This window comes from Salmo trutta, chromosome 4 (assembly GCF_901001165.1).
Source record: "Salmo trutta chromosome 4, fSalTru1.1, whole genome shotgun sequence".
NCBI classification, from domain to species: domain Eukaryota; kingdom Metazoa; phylum Chordata; class Actinopteri; order Salmoniformes; family Salmonidae; genus Salmo; species Salmo trutta.
Genome location: NC_042960.1, coordinates 9,208,582 through 9,227,066, shown reverse-complemented (window position 1 = coordinate 9,227,066; position 18,485 = coordinate 9,208,582). Strand labels below are relative to the sequence as shown.

At 45.7% G+C, this 18,485-nt stretch overlaps 1 protein-coding gene across 3 annotated transcripts in view; it reads left to right on the top strand.

The window, feature by feature from the left end:
* fbxw7 (F-box and WD repeat domain containing 7) overlaps positions 1 to 12,036 on the top strand; it is a 92,161-nt gene extending 80,125 nt beyond the window's left edge. For all 3 annotated transcript variants that reach the window (XM_029749742.1, XM_029749744.1, XM_029749743.1), the window contains exons 8-11: positions 3,249 to 3,430; positions 4,395 to 4,620; positions 5,702 to 5,912; positions 9,335 to 12,036. In XM_029749742.1, the coding sequence (XP_029605602.1) occupies positions 3,249 to 3,430; positions 4,395 to 4,620; positions 5,702 to 5,912; positions 9,335 to 9,603 (888 nt within the window). In that variant the 3' untranslated portion in view covers positions 9,604 to 12,036. The remainder of the gene's footprint in view (positions 1 to 3,248; positions 3,431 to 4,394; positions 4,621 to 5,701; positions 5,913 to 9,334) is intronic.
* The last annotated feature ends 6,449 nt before the right edge of the window (positions 12,037 to 18,485 follow it).

The following is an 18,485-nucleotide window of genomic DNA, read 5'->3' as shown; positions in this document are numbered from 1 at the left end:
TTCAATGTTTATTTGATTGAAATCTAAATTGATTGTTCTGGTTGGGTCATGCCTCATCTTTCTAGACTGTGTTTTGACATGTGTGTCGTTGTGAGAGACTGTTAGCCTATGTTATTATGTTCATACTAATCGGCGTATCCAGACCTGGCATGTCACCACTAGCTAGATGTGGAATCTCAGCTGAGAGCGTGACTAACATGGATCGTCGCCAGGTCTGTGTTGACCGTCAAACAGAAACTTCTGAGTCCGTATCATCAAGACCCAGGAATGCATGCGGAGGTCTTATCGCGTTTAGTTAACACCCTTCTCCTGTGTGTCACGGGGCCATTTGCACAGTGCTGGGAAAACCCTTGTTCTCTTTATTCACTTTATCTCTCCCTCATTGTCCTTGAAAGGACATCTCTCTTTTTCATGTTTCCCTCCCTCTACTGGTCCCTCTCTCCCTCCCTCTACTGGTCCCTCTCTCCCTCCCTCTACTGCCCCCTCTCTCCCTCCCTCTACTGCTCCCTCTCTCCCTCCCTCTACTGCTCCCTCTCTCCCTCCCTCTACTGCTCCCTCTCTCCCTCCCTCTACTGCTCCCTCTCTCCCTCCCTCTACTGCTCCCTCTCTCCCTCCCTCTACTGCTCCCTCTCTCCCTCCCTCTACTGCTCCCTCTCTCCCTCCCTCTACTGCTCCCTCTCTCCCTCCCTCTACTGCTCCCTCTCTCCCTCCCTCTACTGCTCCCTCTCTCCCTCCCTCTACTGCTCCCTCTCTCTCTCTCTCCCTCCCTCTCTCTCCCTCCCTCTAGTGCTCCCTCCCCGTCCTCCCCCCTTCCCCCCCTCCCCCGCGCTCTCTCTCTCTCTGTACCTCTGAGTCATAATGAGATCTTGGGTAACCAAGAAAAACACCTCTGTACACAAACATTCCTCTCCAGCGTATAGGCTCCTTACATCTGACCTCTGCTGGACTGTGAGCTCTGTCTGATAATCACAACAAGGTCTGCAATCTGGCCAAGTCTGAGTTTCCCGCTAGTATATGTGACCATCTTGTTATTTTGCACTGTGCGGCTTTCTCATAGCCTTGTAATCGACCCTGTTTGTTTATCTCCCGGGGCTAGCTGGCTAGCCTTTTACCTTCAGTTAGCATCCTCACTTAGTCAGTCAGCCGACCTGGTTTTGTCGGTTTGTTTTGCGTTCTGAAGACGTACTGCAAATGATGCGTTCTGGTGACCATTATGGGAAGGAGACAACTGTCAGCAGTCGCAGTAGAAAAACAAAATGGTCTCCCCAATTGAAAGATAACTGTGGGGAAAAGCAATACAGGGTACTTTTCCAGCATTTTAACGCCAAGGATCAAAGGATTCAGGAAGGAAGTGTAATGCAAAAATAGAGCACTTGATCAAACCCTGGTTTTCAAACCAGCCCCTAACAGGCCCTCGAGGAGAATGCCTAATCTTCCTCTGAGACGCAGAGAGATGCCTCTTCATATTTGTTCAACACAGGCAGATAAATAGACACCTAAGCCTCCACTTTCAGGGGTCCTTCTCTCCTTGACTCTGAAGTAAGCTGTAATCACCCGAGAGCAGGAGAGAAAGCTTCCACGTTCTTGGAAGCCGAATGTCACAACCCTGGGCTTGTTTTGCTTGGGAATCCATCACCCTGGTAACACAGACTTGCTGTGTGTTGAGTACTTTGACTCAGGACTGTGTTTTGATGTGATGCAGTCAAAAATATGTATACATATAATATTGATCTCATTCAATGCATTCATGACCACAACCTGGGACTATGTTGACAGGTGAAAGAACAACATTCTAAAAAACGGTATTTTTATCCATTATTTCTTTGACCGTTTACTGTAGTTGACAGCCACTGTTAGACGGTGACCAAGTCGCTCAGTCGTAGCAGAAGCTTTCATATCATTATATCCTGCTTGGAACCATTACTAATTGCCCCGCTCTCCTCCTCTTCCCACAATATAACCGTTATGAAGCTGAGTGACTGCAGATGGATGGATAAATTAAATGGCTTGTGACATTGGAGAGAAAAGGTTACGTCCCAAAGTTAATGAAGCGTCCCTGTTTATCACAGGAGAGCAAGGGAGATGGATGGAGAGTGGAACTGAGATGGGAGAGTGAGAGAGAGACTGCGGTTACACTCACCTCAATAAAACCCCTGCCCCCACTTTGCCTTGACGGTCGCTGGACGCTCACCACTTTATCAGCTTCAGTCAGGAGGTCACATGTTTAACACCCTCCGCCACACGTCCCGGTACGGATCATAACGCCCCCGGAACAGACTGGTTCCTCCGGGTTTACCATCCCATCCCCAACAAAAATCTAATTAAATTCGAGGGGTAATTACATTTACTGGGATAAATGCTATGGAGGCCGTTACAAATTGAATAGAATAGATTGGAAAGATTTCTTTAATCACTGTACTGTAATCAATAGCTAATCTAGCTTTGCAAATTAGGAAGAATGGGTCCCTTTTTTGTGAAGGCTTTGTCACCACCTGTACTCCAGACCTGGGTTCAAATACTATTTGAAATCTTTCAAATACTTAGTGGTTGCTCGAGTCTGCCTGGCGTGTCAGATGGTCAGGGTTTGCTCTTTTCCGGCTAATGTGTTGGTTAGATTGCACCAGCAAAGCTCAGTAAAGCCCAGAGGAAGTATTTGAACCCCAGGACTTGTCATCTTGGAACAACAGAAGGAAATGGCTTCTCGTTCAACTGTAGATAAGTATAAAGCAGTTCCCTAAGACTGAGGAAAGGTCAATATAATACATTTTATCCCCACTGTGCTGCAGTTACATGTGGATTGACTTGACTAGAGGTTTTTTAGGAAAGGTCAGATCCATTTAAATTCACTTTGTTATACCTTCTGAATGGAACGTGAACTCGGCCTGATATCCCATCCTGTCTTCAACTGGCCTTTCATCCAATCATCGGAGGGTCAATCTCAAACTTGAGTGAAATGATTGTCTTACATTTCTTCAAAGCTCTAAGATAGTCTCATATAAATATATATTTATATGAGACTGAGGTGATGTTTTGGAGTTTTAAAAAGAGCAGAAGTATGTCAAACTTGTTTTGAAATGGATTTATATAATTACATGGGAAGGGAGGGGAACTCGCCACATCCACCACCAATGTGTGGCTCCCATCTATATGAATATGTTATAGTATGGAGTATGCATAATGAGGTGTGTTTTCTGTTTATCATTGAAGTATCTAGACTGAGGTATCTTCCCTCTCTGGTCTCTCTGCAGTGTCTGAGGACTCTGGTGGGCCACACGGGGGGCGTGTGGTCGTCCCAGATGAGGGACAACATCATCATCAGCGGCTCCACCGACCGGACGCTCAAGGTCTGGAACGCAGAGACGGGCGACTGTATCCACACCCTGTACGGGCATACCTCAACGGTGCGCTGTATGCACCTGCACGAGAAAACGTATGTACTGAGTGACTGTTTACCCAACAGGTTGATATCTTTCAAATGGACCAGTAGTTATCCGACACGAGTTGAGAACCTTAATCTATTCTCTTCCTGGTATCAAAACAGCATGTATTACAAGCATACTGTACCCAGGCAGTAAAACACACATCAGTGGAACACCACAACATGCCACTGTGCCTCATGAAGTGTACTTAGGGTCTCATAGGGACTGAATAGAACCCTGAATAGAACCAAAGTGGCCATCTAAGTGCTCCGCGTGCCACTCCTCTCTAGTGCTCTTCCTGCCTCGAGGCCGATGAGGTTTTGTGTAACATTTTGATTACTCACTCGGAGGAAGTGAAGGGCCTCTGGCGGCTGCAGGGCTTGACAGTGGAAGAACGGTGATTTCCATCTTTGTCAGTACTTGATGCTGGAAGCCGTTTTGTAACTTATGGAGTACGCCTCCCAATTCTTTATGAACCTGTTTTTCCAGCTTTCTGTGCCGGAGGGGTTGCAGGTTTAGGTGGGTATTGTGTCCTGGGGGTTTTGTGTATGTTCATGTACCAACATGACCATGGCGAAACTCGAAGATGGTCTTTGTCAGAATGAGAAGGCTACAATCTTATTTATGTATTTCCTGTTTTGCTTTCATCAACTCTCATTATGAGAATGAGGGCTAGAGGTCAACCTATTGAATTTACTGCCAGTAAATCACAGACATGAAGGATACGTGTCTGCAAGGCCCTGGCAAAAACACCATTAAGATTGTCAAGATTCCCATCAAAGCTGTCACACAAACTGTGGTAAACATAAAAGCAATTGCCTTGATCCTTTATGAATCCAATCTAACCAGTAGATTTGAGCCAAAAACACTCAGCCTGTAATTCTCAGAGCTTTAGATTTGATAAAGTCCTGCAAGAATAGACTAGCGTTTTGAATGTTAATGTCCCATCAATCCGTATCCTCTTTCTTCTCCCAGGGTGGTGAGTGGTTCTCGCGACGCCACGCTGCGTGTGTGGAACGTCGAGACGGGCCAGTGTTTACACGTCCTCATGGGCCACGTGGCGGCGGTGCGCTGCGTCCAGTACGACGGCCGCAGGGTGGTCAGCGGGGCCTACGACTTCATGGTCAAGGTCTGGGACCCCGAGACTGAGACCTGCCTCCACACACTGCAGGGCCACACCAACAGAGTCTACTCACTACAGGTAGGGGTCTGTGTAGTCATTTAGCAGATGCTGTTATCCTGAGTGTCTTACAGGAGCAATTAGGATTAAGTGTGCCTTGTTCAAGGGCACATCGGCATATTTTTCACCTAGTCAACTCGGGGATTTGAACCAGCAACCTTTCAGTTACTGGCCCAACGCTCTTAACCACTAGGCTACCTGCCGCCCACGCTCACTTACACTCATACACACCACAGAGTCCATAATTTCATTAACGTCTGAAGATTTGTATAGTGACTTAGTCTATTGGATTTTAATCTACAGTCCTCTAAGTGAACCGTGTATTTAAGCTGTCTATTTAAACTGTGCAAAATCAAGCCCTTCTCAGCAAAGAGCACCCCGCCCCAACTCAAACATCACTATTTTTACATTGCTTTTATGTCCTACTATTTGGCAGGCCTCTAGGAATAAAACACAAAACGAATCAATTTAGCACGCCGTCACAGAAGTCCTCTATTCAAATCAAATCCCTTCGTATATCCACTGTACAGTTTGGTGTAAATTATAATAATCTCTTTAGAAAGTGTACAACAGGGTCTCATCTGGTTCATCCAGTGCCTAACGCGTCCATAAAACAAGAACCATAGACCTCGGAGGACTTGGAGATCCCAGAGCCCTTTAAAACAGTATTTGCAGTTGGTGCTTTGAACCGCCGTTCCACAATATGATAAGGTGGTTGGGAAAGAGCCACGACAGAATAGTCCCTCTGTCTGTTGTATCCAAGGCAGCAGAGCAGCAGTACGATGGGTTTTTCTCAACTCCTTCTCTTTCCACGGTGCAGTAACGTTATATAAACAGAACATTGGTGTGAGTCTGGGTCACACACACACACAGCAGCAGCAGTAGTAGTAGTAGTGTTAGAAGGTTAATGGATTCCTCTGCCTCATGTCCTCGAAGATGTCCTCTCCCTTTATCTCTCTCTTGCGCTCTCTGATGGAAAAGGGGCTTTATGAATACATTTTATTGATTGATTCCAATTCATGCTAGAATAGAAATGACTGGAATCCGTTGGTGTCAAACGGAATGTATCGCAATAACTGGATCATCCTTCCACCCCCTCCAGTTTGACGGGATCCACGTGGTGAGCGGTAGCCTGGACACGTCTATCCGGGTGTGGGATGTGGAGACGGGTAACTGCATCCACACTCTGACAGGTCACCAGTCCCTCACCAGCGGCATGGAGCTCAAAGACAACATCCTGGTCTCGGGCAACGCCGACTCCACCGTCAAGATCTGGGACATCAAGACGGGACAGTGCCTGCAGACGTTGCAAGGTGAGTCTTCGTCCTTCCCACAGACACCAATAGTGCCTGGAGACGTTGCAAGGTGAGTTTTCGTCCTTCCCACAGACACCAATAGTGCCTGGAGACGTTGCGAGGTGAGTCTGTGGCCGGGTCGTCAACGCCCTCGTTGGAACAGGGTTGTATTCATTAAGGAACAATGAAGTAAAGCGCTTTGCAATGGAAAACGAAAACAGGTGTTTCTCATTGGACAAGTTCAGGAAGTCCCTCCCTGTTTCAGCCCATTTTCTTCTGTTTGGTGGTTTGTAAGTACAACCGTGTTTGATTGGTTGATTTGATATGACTTATATAGTGCGTTCTTGACTCTCAAAATGCTTTACATGGTACGGGGGGGAAACTCCACCATCTACCGCAGACAACTCTACAACCTCCTTTTATCTGTAAGTGGGGAAAATGTCTGCAATTGGCCAATTTTGGAGCCGAGCAAAAGGCCGTTGCTCCGAGATATTCACTCAATGATGTGCTTGGCTGTGCATGGCCAAACAGAGCCAACACATTGTGGGCCAGCCAGCCACTCTCCACTCTCCAGATAGGGGTCATTTCCCTGGCTCTGCATGTTAGTGTAACAGTTCTCTCTCTCAGCCATTAGCACTAAGTACTGTTACCTTGAATGGGGAGAAATGGAGAAACCCTTACTGTGCAGCTGCACTGTTTTCTGCCAGTGCTAATTTCCCCCCAAATGGCCTTATTAGTGAACTACAAACCCAACGATTCCCTTGGAACTACAACTCACACGTGTCCCCAAAGGAAATAGATATTTACAATGAGAGAGAAGAGGGGAGGATGTGAGAGGAGGGGTGAAAGAAGGGGTGATGGCCCTGCATGAGGATGAGAGACAAGGCAAGAAGGGCATTCTATGCTATCAAAAGGAACATAAAATTCAACATACCAATTAGGATCTAGCTAAAAAACACTTGAATCAGTTATAGAACCCATTGCCCTTTATGGTTGTGAGGTCTGGGGTCCGCTCACCAACCAATAATTCACAAAATGGGACAAACACCAAATTGAGACTGCATGCAGAATTCTACAAAAATATCCTCAGTGTACAATGTAAAACATCAAATAATGCATGCAGAGCAGAATTAGGCCAATAACAGCTAATATCAAAATCCAGAAAAGAGCTGTTAAAATCTACAACTCCCTAAAAGGAAGCGATTCCCAAACCTTCCATAACAAAGCCATCACCTACAGAGAGATGAACCTGGAGAAGAGTCCCCTAAGCAAGCTGGTCCTGGGGCTCTGTTCACAAACACAAACAGACCCCTCAGAGCTCCAGGACAGCAACACAATCAGACCCAACCAAATCCTGAGAAAACCAAAAGATAATTACTCGACACATTGGAAAGAATTTACAAAAGAACAGCGCGGACTAGAATTGTATTTGGCCCTAAACGAGAGACTACCCAGTGGGAGAATACCTGACCACTGTGACTGACCCAAACTTAAGGAAATATTTGACAATGTACAGACTCAGTGAGCATAGCCTTGCTATTGAGAAAGGCCACTGAAGGCAGACCTGGCCACAAAATGAGGTGGAAACTGAGCTGCACTTCCTAACCTCCTGCCAAATGTCTGACCATATTAGAGTGACATTTCCCTCAGATTACACAGACCCACAAAGAATTCGAAAACAAACCCAATTTTGATAAACTCCCATATCTATTGGGTGAAATACTACTGTGTGTAATCACAACAGCAAGATTTGTGACGTGTTGCTACAAGAAAAGGGCAACCAGTGAAGAACAAATACAACCTGTATTTATTTATTTTCACTTTTGTAGTTTAACTATTTGCACATCATTACAACACTGTATATAGACATGACATTTCAAATGTCTTTATTCTTTTGGAACTTTTGTGAGTGTTAATTTTATCTATTTCACTTGCTTTGGCAATGTAACATATGTTTCCCATGCCAATAAAGCCCCTTAAATTGAAATGGAATTAAATTGATAGGAGGATGAGGAGGGATGAAGAAAGGTGGATGGTGTCCAGTCTTGTCGGGGAGCCTGGCCCAGGTCCTGTCTTGTCGGGGAGTCTGGCCAATGAGGGCATGACAAGGGGGCGTGACGCTCGGCTAAGGGGGCATGGAGGGGATGGGTTGCAGGGATTATGTAGCTCATGTAATTGGGTCAATGGGCAATTCCTGCCATTCGTTCATTAGGGCATTTAGATAAGACAAAAGCCTGACAGGCAACTCTTTGGCAGCCACAGATGAGGTACTTAAGCTGAGAGGATAGGTAACGATGTAGCCAGCTGCTTTGTTGTGGAAATGGAGAGGGGGAGGGGGAGAGAGATATGTGGGGGTTGGCTGGGTACATTGTTAAATCTTTGCGAGAAAGGCGCAGTGCAAAATGTCTAGCCCTTTTGAAAACACTAGAGACAGACGAAGGGATAGGATGAGGGTTTACACTGCTGGCTGCCACTGGATCACTGTTCAAATGAGATCTGTTGGTAGGCTAATGAACACAATTCCTAGTGTACTTCATACAATGAATGATTTTGCATTCATAATGAGCACTTTTCATTGTTCATTGTGGACTGTAGTTCATCATATTAGAGATTTCATCCTGATTAGTATTCACTGTTTAGGGTTTTGTGGAATAACTGCTCGAAGGTATTTTAATGTTGTCAGCCACATCTTTGAAACTGTGATTCTGTGTTTGTTTTAATAGTGTAAACTAGATCAAATGTGGGGGATTTATCATCTGCATATCCTAAGGGAATATTAGTCAGTCACACACACACACACAGTCACACACCTACAGGGGCATCTCATCGAAAGAGGAGGCAACAGCCACAGACACCACAATCTGCACACCGAATGGGTGTTCCTGCCACACACACACCACACACACACCGCTGTAGTGCCAGCAGGCTGTAGTCTGTAGTCAGCAGCTGGAGATGGTGACAGCTCTATGCCCTGGGCTCCTCTCCTCTACTAGCCCAGGATTTTCCATGGCAGACGAGGACAAGGCAGGGTGCCTTATTTCCCTGCCTTAACACTCTCCAGAAATAAACAGTATAGTGTTTACCATCTCTACCAGGTTTACCCGTTCTTCCACCATTGACCTCACAACCAATGATCTCTTTCTATCAAGCCTTTCTCTCTTTATTGGTTTCCTTTTTTTCCCCTCACTTATTGAGTCCGTCTAACTCTCTGCCTCTCTCATCATTCTTGAAGGGATATTACGGGATTTTGTCAACGCGGCCCAATTAATTGCGCTAACGCTAGTTAGCAGCTTCAGAGACACAAAAATGGTATCTGTGAGTTCATCGGACTCTGGGGAAGTAGACGTTAAAGGGACGCTACAGTGAAAATGAGAAACTAGCTATTTATCTCACACATTCACTCCCTCTTCTCCCCCTCCTCTCTCTCTCTCCACCACCAGGTCCCCACAAGCACCAGAGCGCCGTGACGTGCCTGCAGTTCAACAAGAACTTTGTCATCACCAGCTCGGACGACGGCACGGTGAAGCTGTGGGACCTGAAGACAGGCGAGTTCATCCGCAACCTGGTGACGCTGGAGAGCGGCGGCAGCGGCGGGGTGGTGTGGCGCATCCGCGCCTCCAACACCAAGCTGGTGTGTGCTGTGGGAAGCCGCAACGGCACCGAGGAGACAAAACTACTGGTGCTAGACTTTGACGTGGACATGAAGTGAGAGGAGAAATGGTCGAGACGGGGAAAAGTGAGGAGAGGGGAGGAGGGTTAAAGGGAGACGAGGATGAGATGGCTCAACATCGAGGGTGAACGTGCCCTAAACTCTTCACTCCCACACTCAGAAACAGCCCCACCCTACCTTCAACATTACCACCGCCCCTCCCCCTCCTTACCTCTCCCCTCCCCCCTTACCTCTCCCCTCCCCCATCGGTGGCCGTTTCTGACAAAGCCACAGTCGCCAACCTCACCGGCCAGCACCCGTCCTTGTTACCCCTCCCATCTTAAGGGGGTGGAGTCCGAATCAGAGGGGGTGGGGTGGAAATGGGTGTGGCTTGGAACAGGGGTGTGGCTCGCCCGTACCTCTGCGGTAGGCTAGGAAGAAGAGGGGGAGGAACAGACTGGTCCAATAAAGGAGGAAGAGAAGAAAGACAGGAACTCTTGAAGAAATAACTCTGCGGCTATAGAGGCAGCTTCTTCGCAAAAAAAACAGAGACTTGTTCACTCAAGCCTGACGCAAGCATTTGTTCAGATGTATAAAGATATATAATTTTTTATCCCCCACATAAAGCGCCAACCGACTATTTAATAGAAAAACAACACTGTATACAGTACACAAGGCAAAGACACAGGGAAACAAATTCTCATTTGAGGAAATTAAGTGAATTGGGAAAAGGTTTTTATGAGAACACACAATATTAGCTAAGTAAGGAGGTTCTTGTCGTTGGGGAGAGAATGAGAGAAACGACATGCCAAGAATCTGATTGGTCCCCAAACCAGGTATGAGCCTATAACATCAGGCCCTATATCCTGTTCTCTGTTTGTTCCATTCTTATTGTTCTTCAGTCTTTTAGTTCCAGGGTTTGATTTCTTTAAAAAAACACATAGGAGCACACATACAACTGTGAATTTGCGTTCCTTTTGTAGCTATGTTCTTTCAATCAGTTCAAAGACAAGGATTTTTGTTTGTTTTTTTGGTTGCCTATTGTTGCCAACAGCAACAAGTCCCAGTATTAACCTGTTCCACTCACTTCTTTGCTTTTGTTATCTCACCATGTTTTATTTTCTGTTTTGGGTTGTTCTTTACATTTTTCTTTTCTTCTTCTTCATAGCTGAAGTCTGGAGATGTTAAGTCTCCAGATTTAGACATTATGCTGTCCTTTGTTTTTCAATGAGTCTGGCTGGGTTGGTTCCTCAATGCTTGTTCTTACGTGGGGGGGGGGGGGGGAGGTTGGGGTTCTCGGAGCTCTTCGTGTGGAATGGCGTCCTCCCTCCCAGTACTGTTTTCCCAGTGGGTAAACTGTATTTATGCTGCTAGATAAAACTGAAATAAAGATGGAACTTTTATTCGCTGTGACGTTTTAGTCCCAGACTAAATTCCAAAATGGACTCTTCTAATGTTTTAAACAGACGACACACAAAAGAGAGAGCGAGAGAGGGAGAGAGAGAGAAACATTTCAATGACAACCGTGGTTTTGTTGTTTTGTTTCTGCCACTGAAACTTGAGCCAAACATGCCTCAGCGAGGCTGAGGAGAGAGTGTTGGACAAAGACAGGTTTGCCTGCATAGAGGAAACGATAGGGTGTAGTGTGTGTGCGTGTGCGTGTGCGTGCAAACGCTGGGCAAATTGTTAACACATTCCTTGGGACAAAGCTCTTTCAGCCTGTTCTGTGGGGAACTGTCTAGATGCTGTGTGGACTGGCAAAGAGAAAAAAGAAAATGGCAATTTTTTTTATTTTTTTTTATGAGTGAATGAAAGAACTGTCCATCCATATGTGATTTGTTTCCATTCAAATGTTTGAAGCAACATTGATGAATGGGCTGAAACTGACAACAAGTACAGTAGAAAGCAGGACAGTCTTGGTGTTATGAATATGACATATTACACGTTACAGTCAAACTGTTAAGCGCTAGCTAGCTCGCTTAGCAGTTAGCATTCTAATGGTTTGTGAATGGAAAAAGTACCTACAGGCAACCTGGCTTCAAGTGAACAGAACATTGTAGCCAAAACGATTAGTTAAACTCAATCTCCCAGGAAAGGAGTCACACACACAACTCAAGCAGAACTGTGAAAGTGGTTTAACACTGTATATTAAAAAAAAAAAAAAAATCTTGTTCTTTCTCCTCTCTCGTTTTATTTTGAATCTGTTTTAATTTATGATCTGGTTTGAGAAATCAGATGCCGCAGGTGTTTTTATTTTTTCAGTTCATTCATGTGACTGCCTGGCAAAAAGAAAACAGACAGAGAAAAAAAAACGTGAAAGGGATTGTGTATTTGTTTGATTCAACTTAGAATTTTTATTTTCTTATAACTTAAGTGCAATAAAATGTGCGTTTTTTTTTCATTTCAAGCATTTCAGTTGTCTGTTTTTCACTGTGTTATGTGTTCAATAAAGCCTCTTCGGTTTATTACATTACTGAGGGGAATACTTTCAAATACTTTTGTCTGTGGCGCACGTTTCAGCACACACACATTCGCATCGCAAATGAAACCGGTAACCACGATAACATGTTTGAGATTACTAGCGTGTTGAACAAATGAGGTTCACGGACCTGGAGTCACGGTTAAGTAGTGTGCTGGTGCTTGGTTCTTCTACACGCCGGTGTTCCTCGTGGTGTTGGAAGTCTCATTTCCGTAGTATTTAATTTACCGTGACTACATAAGCGCCTAACCCCACCCATATCACTAGCTTCATTCTGGATCCAGTTTTGCTATACAACACTTGACCTCCGCATTAGAACGTGTTAACACGTAAAACGAATGTATTCCTGTGGGAATATCGACTACCTCCTCTCAACTGAAGTGTCAACTTCACTGTGTTCCACTATGTACATCTGCGCTGTTGAAGTCCAGAGTGGTTGGTATAGTCAGACAACTTCCAGTTTAAGGCTGTGGTTTCTCATCTGCATGTTGGCTGGTGTTATCTCCTTTTCTTGTTCAGGCTGCAGTATTAAAGGCTCTCTAAAAAGTCAGTTAAGAACAAATTCCTATTTTACGATGACGGCCTATAAAGGCATGAAGACTGTAGGTAAAGTATCCCCTCTTGTCGACAAGTTTATCCTTTCGTGCCTATTCCATCTGAGACTGCAGTCGTTGTGATGCATACAGACTGGTTGTAGTTGGATTTCTTTTTTTAAGAATGGGATGATTTGGGTACAGGGGTAAAAATAGGTGTACTCATATGCCTGAGTACGATTTAGTTCGATTTGGTGATATTTCCTGATATGAATCTCAAAGTTTTTGTAATGTTTGGCCTTCAAAGTTTCATACCTAGAAAGGCAAGACGACACCATTTATAGTTATAAGACCGGCTACAGCACTGGAACAAGTTTCATACGTTATACACTCATTTTACGGACAGAATATATAGTTAAAGGTAACAAGCAACGGAAAGTCATTCTGAAAATGCTCCCTGCAGGTACATTTCAACCAATGGAAGTTACGGCTGACAGGTTTCTGAGTGGATAGCAAAGATACAGTAGCTTCATTATAAGACTGATGTAGATCCACAGCCACTCTTAAAGCACTTCATTTTGGGACGTGATGAATCGGCTCTATTCCTTCAAGTTATTAGCTATTAATCTACCTTCTACCCCCCCCCCCCCACTCCTTTCTCCTACCTCCCAGGCAGGATTCATTTCTCTGCCTTGTAATTCACTCTGCATATATGCATTGCTGCCAGTGCCCATTGATGGATGTATCCTATTCCCATCCACTCACACAAAACCTAGCCTGGCGTGCTAGCCAGGGGTGGTAAAATAAGCAGGAGAGATCAATAGCACCCTATTCCCTTTATAGTGCACTACTTTTGACCAGGGCTCATGGGTCTCTGCAGGGAATGGGGTGCATTTGGGATGCATCGCTAGACCCAGCTAGGGGTGATAAAATAAGAGAGATGGGGCTGGAAAGGTTTGGTGGGAAGGTAAGGGGGAGGGGTGCTACTGTTTTACAGTAATATAGATGGGTTTTGATGGGGAGATGAGGTCTGTGTTTGTAGGGTGGAGGAGGGGGAAAAGATGAAGGGTTTAATGTAAACGAGTTGGGATGGAGGGGGAGGAAGGAGGATTCCTGCTCCCTCTCCTCCCTCTTTCCTCCCTCTCATCCCTTTGTTCAGTAATTCTGCCCTGCAGCAATAGTTCTATCAGTAGTGTACTAGTGCCAGGAGATGCTCAAAACCAGGGCCTGTAAACTGGCTAGGTCTAGGCTAGGCTAATGCTATGCTACACAGCTCCGTAGCTAGCCTCCATCTAACGGGCCCTGCTATACTGATTTTACCCAGGCAGAGGAGACCCCAGCAGGGGTTGGGTGTCTGTCCTTAGTGAGGAAAGTGCTAACTAGCAGAGCTCCATAAAGGGAACATGATGTAGTTCCTCAGAGCCATTTTAGACAGGAATAAATAGAGAACCATATAGCCCTGATTCCTTTGGGAGCTGACGTGCTAGTCGTTCATCTTGTCACCTAGGGTGGCCCTATGGAGACTAGTTGTGAATGAACATGACACACACACTGAGGCTGACATGAGGGTAATCGCCACCCAACACTCCCTTGTTGCTGGGAAACCAGAGGTGTGTGTTTGACTGTCCTGACCTTCCCCTCTTTTTGCCCTGGCAAAGTTTGCACTCTAACAAGATATTGAAAACCCCATTGTGATGCTAGGTAGGTTTGTCATTTCTCTAATTGGCCTTTTAGAATGAGTGTCTGACTACCTGGGTTCAGGAAAGACAAGATGGAGGTTCACATCACATCTGATAGAGCACCGCACAATGAGACGAGTCACAAGGCGGGTCGTATTCATTAGGGTGCACGGTAGCAAAATACTTTGCAACAGAAGACTAAACCAAGCGTTTCTTATTGGAGAACTTCAGGTTATCCCTCCCTGTTTCAGTCCGTTTTCTTCCGTTTGGTGCCTAATGAATAGGGCCTAGATTTTGAGAACAATTGCATGTGAAGGCTCCAACACATTCATATTCACAGTCGTGCTCTTCCCTTCCCTTCACTTGTATGGCATGGCAGGCATGGCTGATAGTATACCCAGCGGCATGCCAGGCATCACTAATCTCAGGAGAGTAACCGTCGGTCTCCAGCTTGGCTTATAGCCTATTTGATCTGTTGGGATTCATGATTGATTGGCGCACAAGGGATGACCTTGGCCTTCTGGCATATCTAGAACTGGGCACAATGGTTGGCATACATATGGAGAGAGAAATAAAGGCCTTTCTCAATTCATCTGTGCTATTTTCCAAAAACCCTCAAGTGCAGTAACGTTTGGCGCTAGGATGGGAGCTAGGCTACCAGGGTATACCCCCACGCACACAAACACATGGTTATGGTGCCCTGCTTTCCAATAATCCCATCTATAACAGCTCTAGGGCTGAGATGCATGAACTAATTTGACTGTCGAACTAAGATGCTCTCAAGATGTCCTCTAGTCTATCACCAATGGTTTGGTCCACAGACACAGTATGTTTACTGATTCATTTGAGTATCTCCAATGGTTTGGAACACAGACACGGCAGTATGTTTACTGATTTAATTTGAGTAGTTATTGGACTGTTAAGTCCACCCACCTGGTTTAGTTTGACTTACCTTTGGAGTTGAGAACTGGTAGGTGGAACAGCAAGCTGAGGTGTGTGTGTGTGTTCTCTCAGTGTGGGGGACTTGAAATGAGCATACACACTCGCACGACGCCAGAGCCCATCTGTACAGCGCTACCGTGCGTGGGCGGAGAGAGGCAGGGGACATGCCAGGAGGACACACTGCCACAGGGAGGGCAAACACACACACACACACACACACACACACACACACACTGATATGTATAGTCACAGCATCTGAGGATAGAGGACCACCTGTCCATGAGAGAACCTTGTGTGTTTGAGTAAGGTCAAATCAAATGTTATACGTCACATGCTTAGTAAACAACCGGTGTAGACGAACAGTGAAATGCTTGCTTACGGGCCCTTCCCAACAATACAGAGAGAAATAATAGAAAGTAATACACAATGAGTAACAATAACTTGACTACATACACAAGGTACCAGTACCGAGTTGATGTGTAGTGGTACGAGGTAATTAAGGTAGATATGTACATATAACTAGGAATAAAGTGACGATAGTAAACAGCAGCAGCAGCGTTTGTGATGAGTCAAAAAAAGTTTGCGCAAAAAGGGTCAATGCAGATAGTCCAGGAAGCTATTTGGTTAACTATTTAACTAACTAGTTAGCAGTGTTATGGCTTGGGAGTAGAAGCTGTTCAGGGTGCTGTTGGTTCCAGACTTGGTTCATCGGTACCTCTTGTCGTGTGGTAGCAGAGACTTGGGTGGATGGAGTATTTGACAATTCTTAGGGCCTTCCTCTGACACCGCCTGGTATAGAGGTCCTGGATGGCAGGAAACTCGGCCCCAGTGATGTACTGGGCCATCGGCACTACCCTCTGTACTGATTGGTGGTCGGATGCCAAGCAGTTGCCGTACCGAGCGGTGATGCAGCCAGTCAAGATGCTCTCAATGGTGCAGCTGTAGAACTTTTGGAGGATCTGAGGGCCCACGCCAAATCTTTTCAGCCTCCCGAGGGGGAAGAGGTGTTGTAGTGCCCTCTTCACGACAGTGTTGGTGTGTTTGGACCATGATAGATCCTTAGGGATGTGAACACCAAGGAACTTGAAGCTCTTAACCTGCTTCTCTACAGCCCCATCCATGTGAACCTTCAGCTCCTTTCTCTTGCTGACGTTGAGGGAGAAGTTGTCCTCCCTATAGGCTGCCTCGTCATCAGTGATTAGGCCTGCCACCGTCGTGTCGTCAGCAAACTTAATGATGTCGTGGGTGAGTAGGGAGTACAGGAGGGGACTAAGCACGCACCCCTGAGGGGCCCCTGTGTTGAGGGTCAGCGTGGCGGATGTGTTGTTGCCTACCCTCACCACCTGGGGGTGGCCCGTCAGGAAGTCTAGGATCCAGTTGCAGAGGGAGGTGTTCGGTCCCAGGGTCCTTAGCTTGGTGATGAGCTTGGAGGGCACTATGGTGTTGAACGCTGAGCTGTAGTCAATGAACAGTATTCTCACGTGGGTGTTCTTTTGTCCAGGTAGGAAAGGGCTGTGTGTAGTGCAATAGATTCAGATCAACTTTATTATCCCACCAGGGGGAAATTCATCTGGTCATGTGCTTAACAAGACGGTACTTTAAACATGAAAACACAGAAACGACACAATAGAATTCATTCAAAGTTCTATAGCTATACATTTAGAGAGAACATCATCTGTGGATCTGTTGGGGCAGTATGTGAATTGGAGTGGGTCCAGGATGTCTGGGATGAGGGTGTTGATGTGAGCCATGACCAGTCTTTCAAAGCATTTCATGGCTACAGATGTGAGTGCTACGTGGCGATAGTCATTTAGACCGGTTACCTTGGCGTTCTTCACAGAATCTATGGTCTGCTTGAAACATTCATATTTTTTTATTTAACCAGGTAAGACCCATTGAGATTAAAAAGGTGTTACAGACTGGGTCAGGGAGAGGATGAAAATGTCAGTGAAGACACTTGCCAGCTGATCAGCACATGAGGTGTGTGTGTGTGTGTGTGTGTGTGTGTGTGTGTGTGTCGTAGAGGAAATGAGTCATCTAATTTTTCCTCCCCCTTAAATTTTTATTACTCACTCAATATTCTCTACCTGACTGGTCACACTGCAGTGTGTGTGTGTGTGTGTGTGTGTGTTTCAGTAGGTGAGTGCGTGACTGCACTGGTAAGTGTTTGTGTGGGTTTGTACTGTACACTATATTACTCTTGGGTCGATGCTTGTCTTAAAAATTGTAAGAACAGGGTGTGACCTTGCGCGCGTGCAAGCGTTCGTGTCTATGCGTGTGTGTGTGTGTGTGTGTGTGTGTGTGTGTGTGTGTGTGTGTGTGTGTCTCTGCCCTCTATGCCTTGGCAGGGAAACAATGCTACTGACAGGTCCTGAAGAGGCGAGCGCCACAGGCACAGCTAGGGCAGAACAAACCCTTCTGGAGCACAGCTCACGACTCGAGCAGAGAGACAGGAAGGGAGAGAGAGAGAAATAAAGAGAGTCAGGAGAAGCCTGAGGTAGAGAGGTAGAGAGGTGGAGAGGTAGAGAGAGAGAGAGAGGTAGAGAGAGAGAGAGAGAGAGAGGCCATTCAGCAATTACAGGGAGAAGTGCCTCCAATACAAGGACACTAATTATATCCACCATCTGTAACATATCGCTAGATGATTCCCAAGACATCCATGTTAATATACGTTCATCAGCATACCTCACCCTGGGGGGAAACAGTTTTTCTCTAACTTGTATTTAATAAGAGAATACTAATGACTGGTCAACCTCAAACCTGGTATAGTAGTATAGTACTGTAGTTATATTTTACTGTCTGGTTTAGGATGACACTCTTACTTGCCCACTACTCAGGGGCACTTGCCATCTTACACTCTTAGAAAAAAGGGTTCCAAGGGTTCTTTAGCTGTCCCCATAGGAGAACCCTTTTTGGTTCTAAGTAGAACCCTCTGTGGAAAGGGTTCTTCCTGGAACCAAAGAGTTCTCCTACGAGAACAGTCGAAGACCCATTTTATGTTCTAGATAGCACTTTTTTTTCTACAAGTGTAGCCACGGTTTCAAGAGCACGAGTTATGATGTCACTCCGTTATTTAAGTTTTAATGAACTTTTATGGCGGGTTGTGACATCACTTGTCTGAATACCCATCCACATGGCTCTGGCCAAACTGACATTTCTTCTCCACGATGCGTCTGGATTTGCCTCCCTGCCATACGATTTCTAGAATGCGAACACATTCTGACCGTTCTGATTGGTCCCAGAAACCAATGGATTGGATCAGAGCCAGCCTACATGATGATGTTATCAACTTTGATACTCTGATTGGCA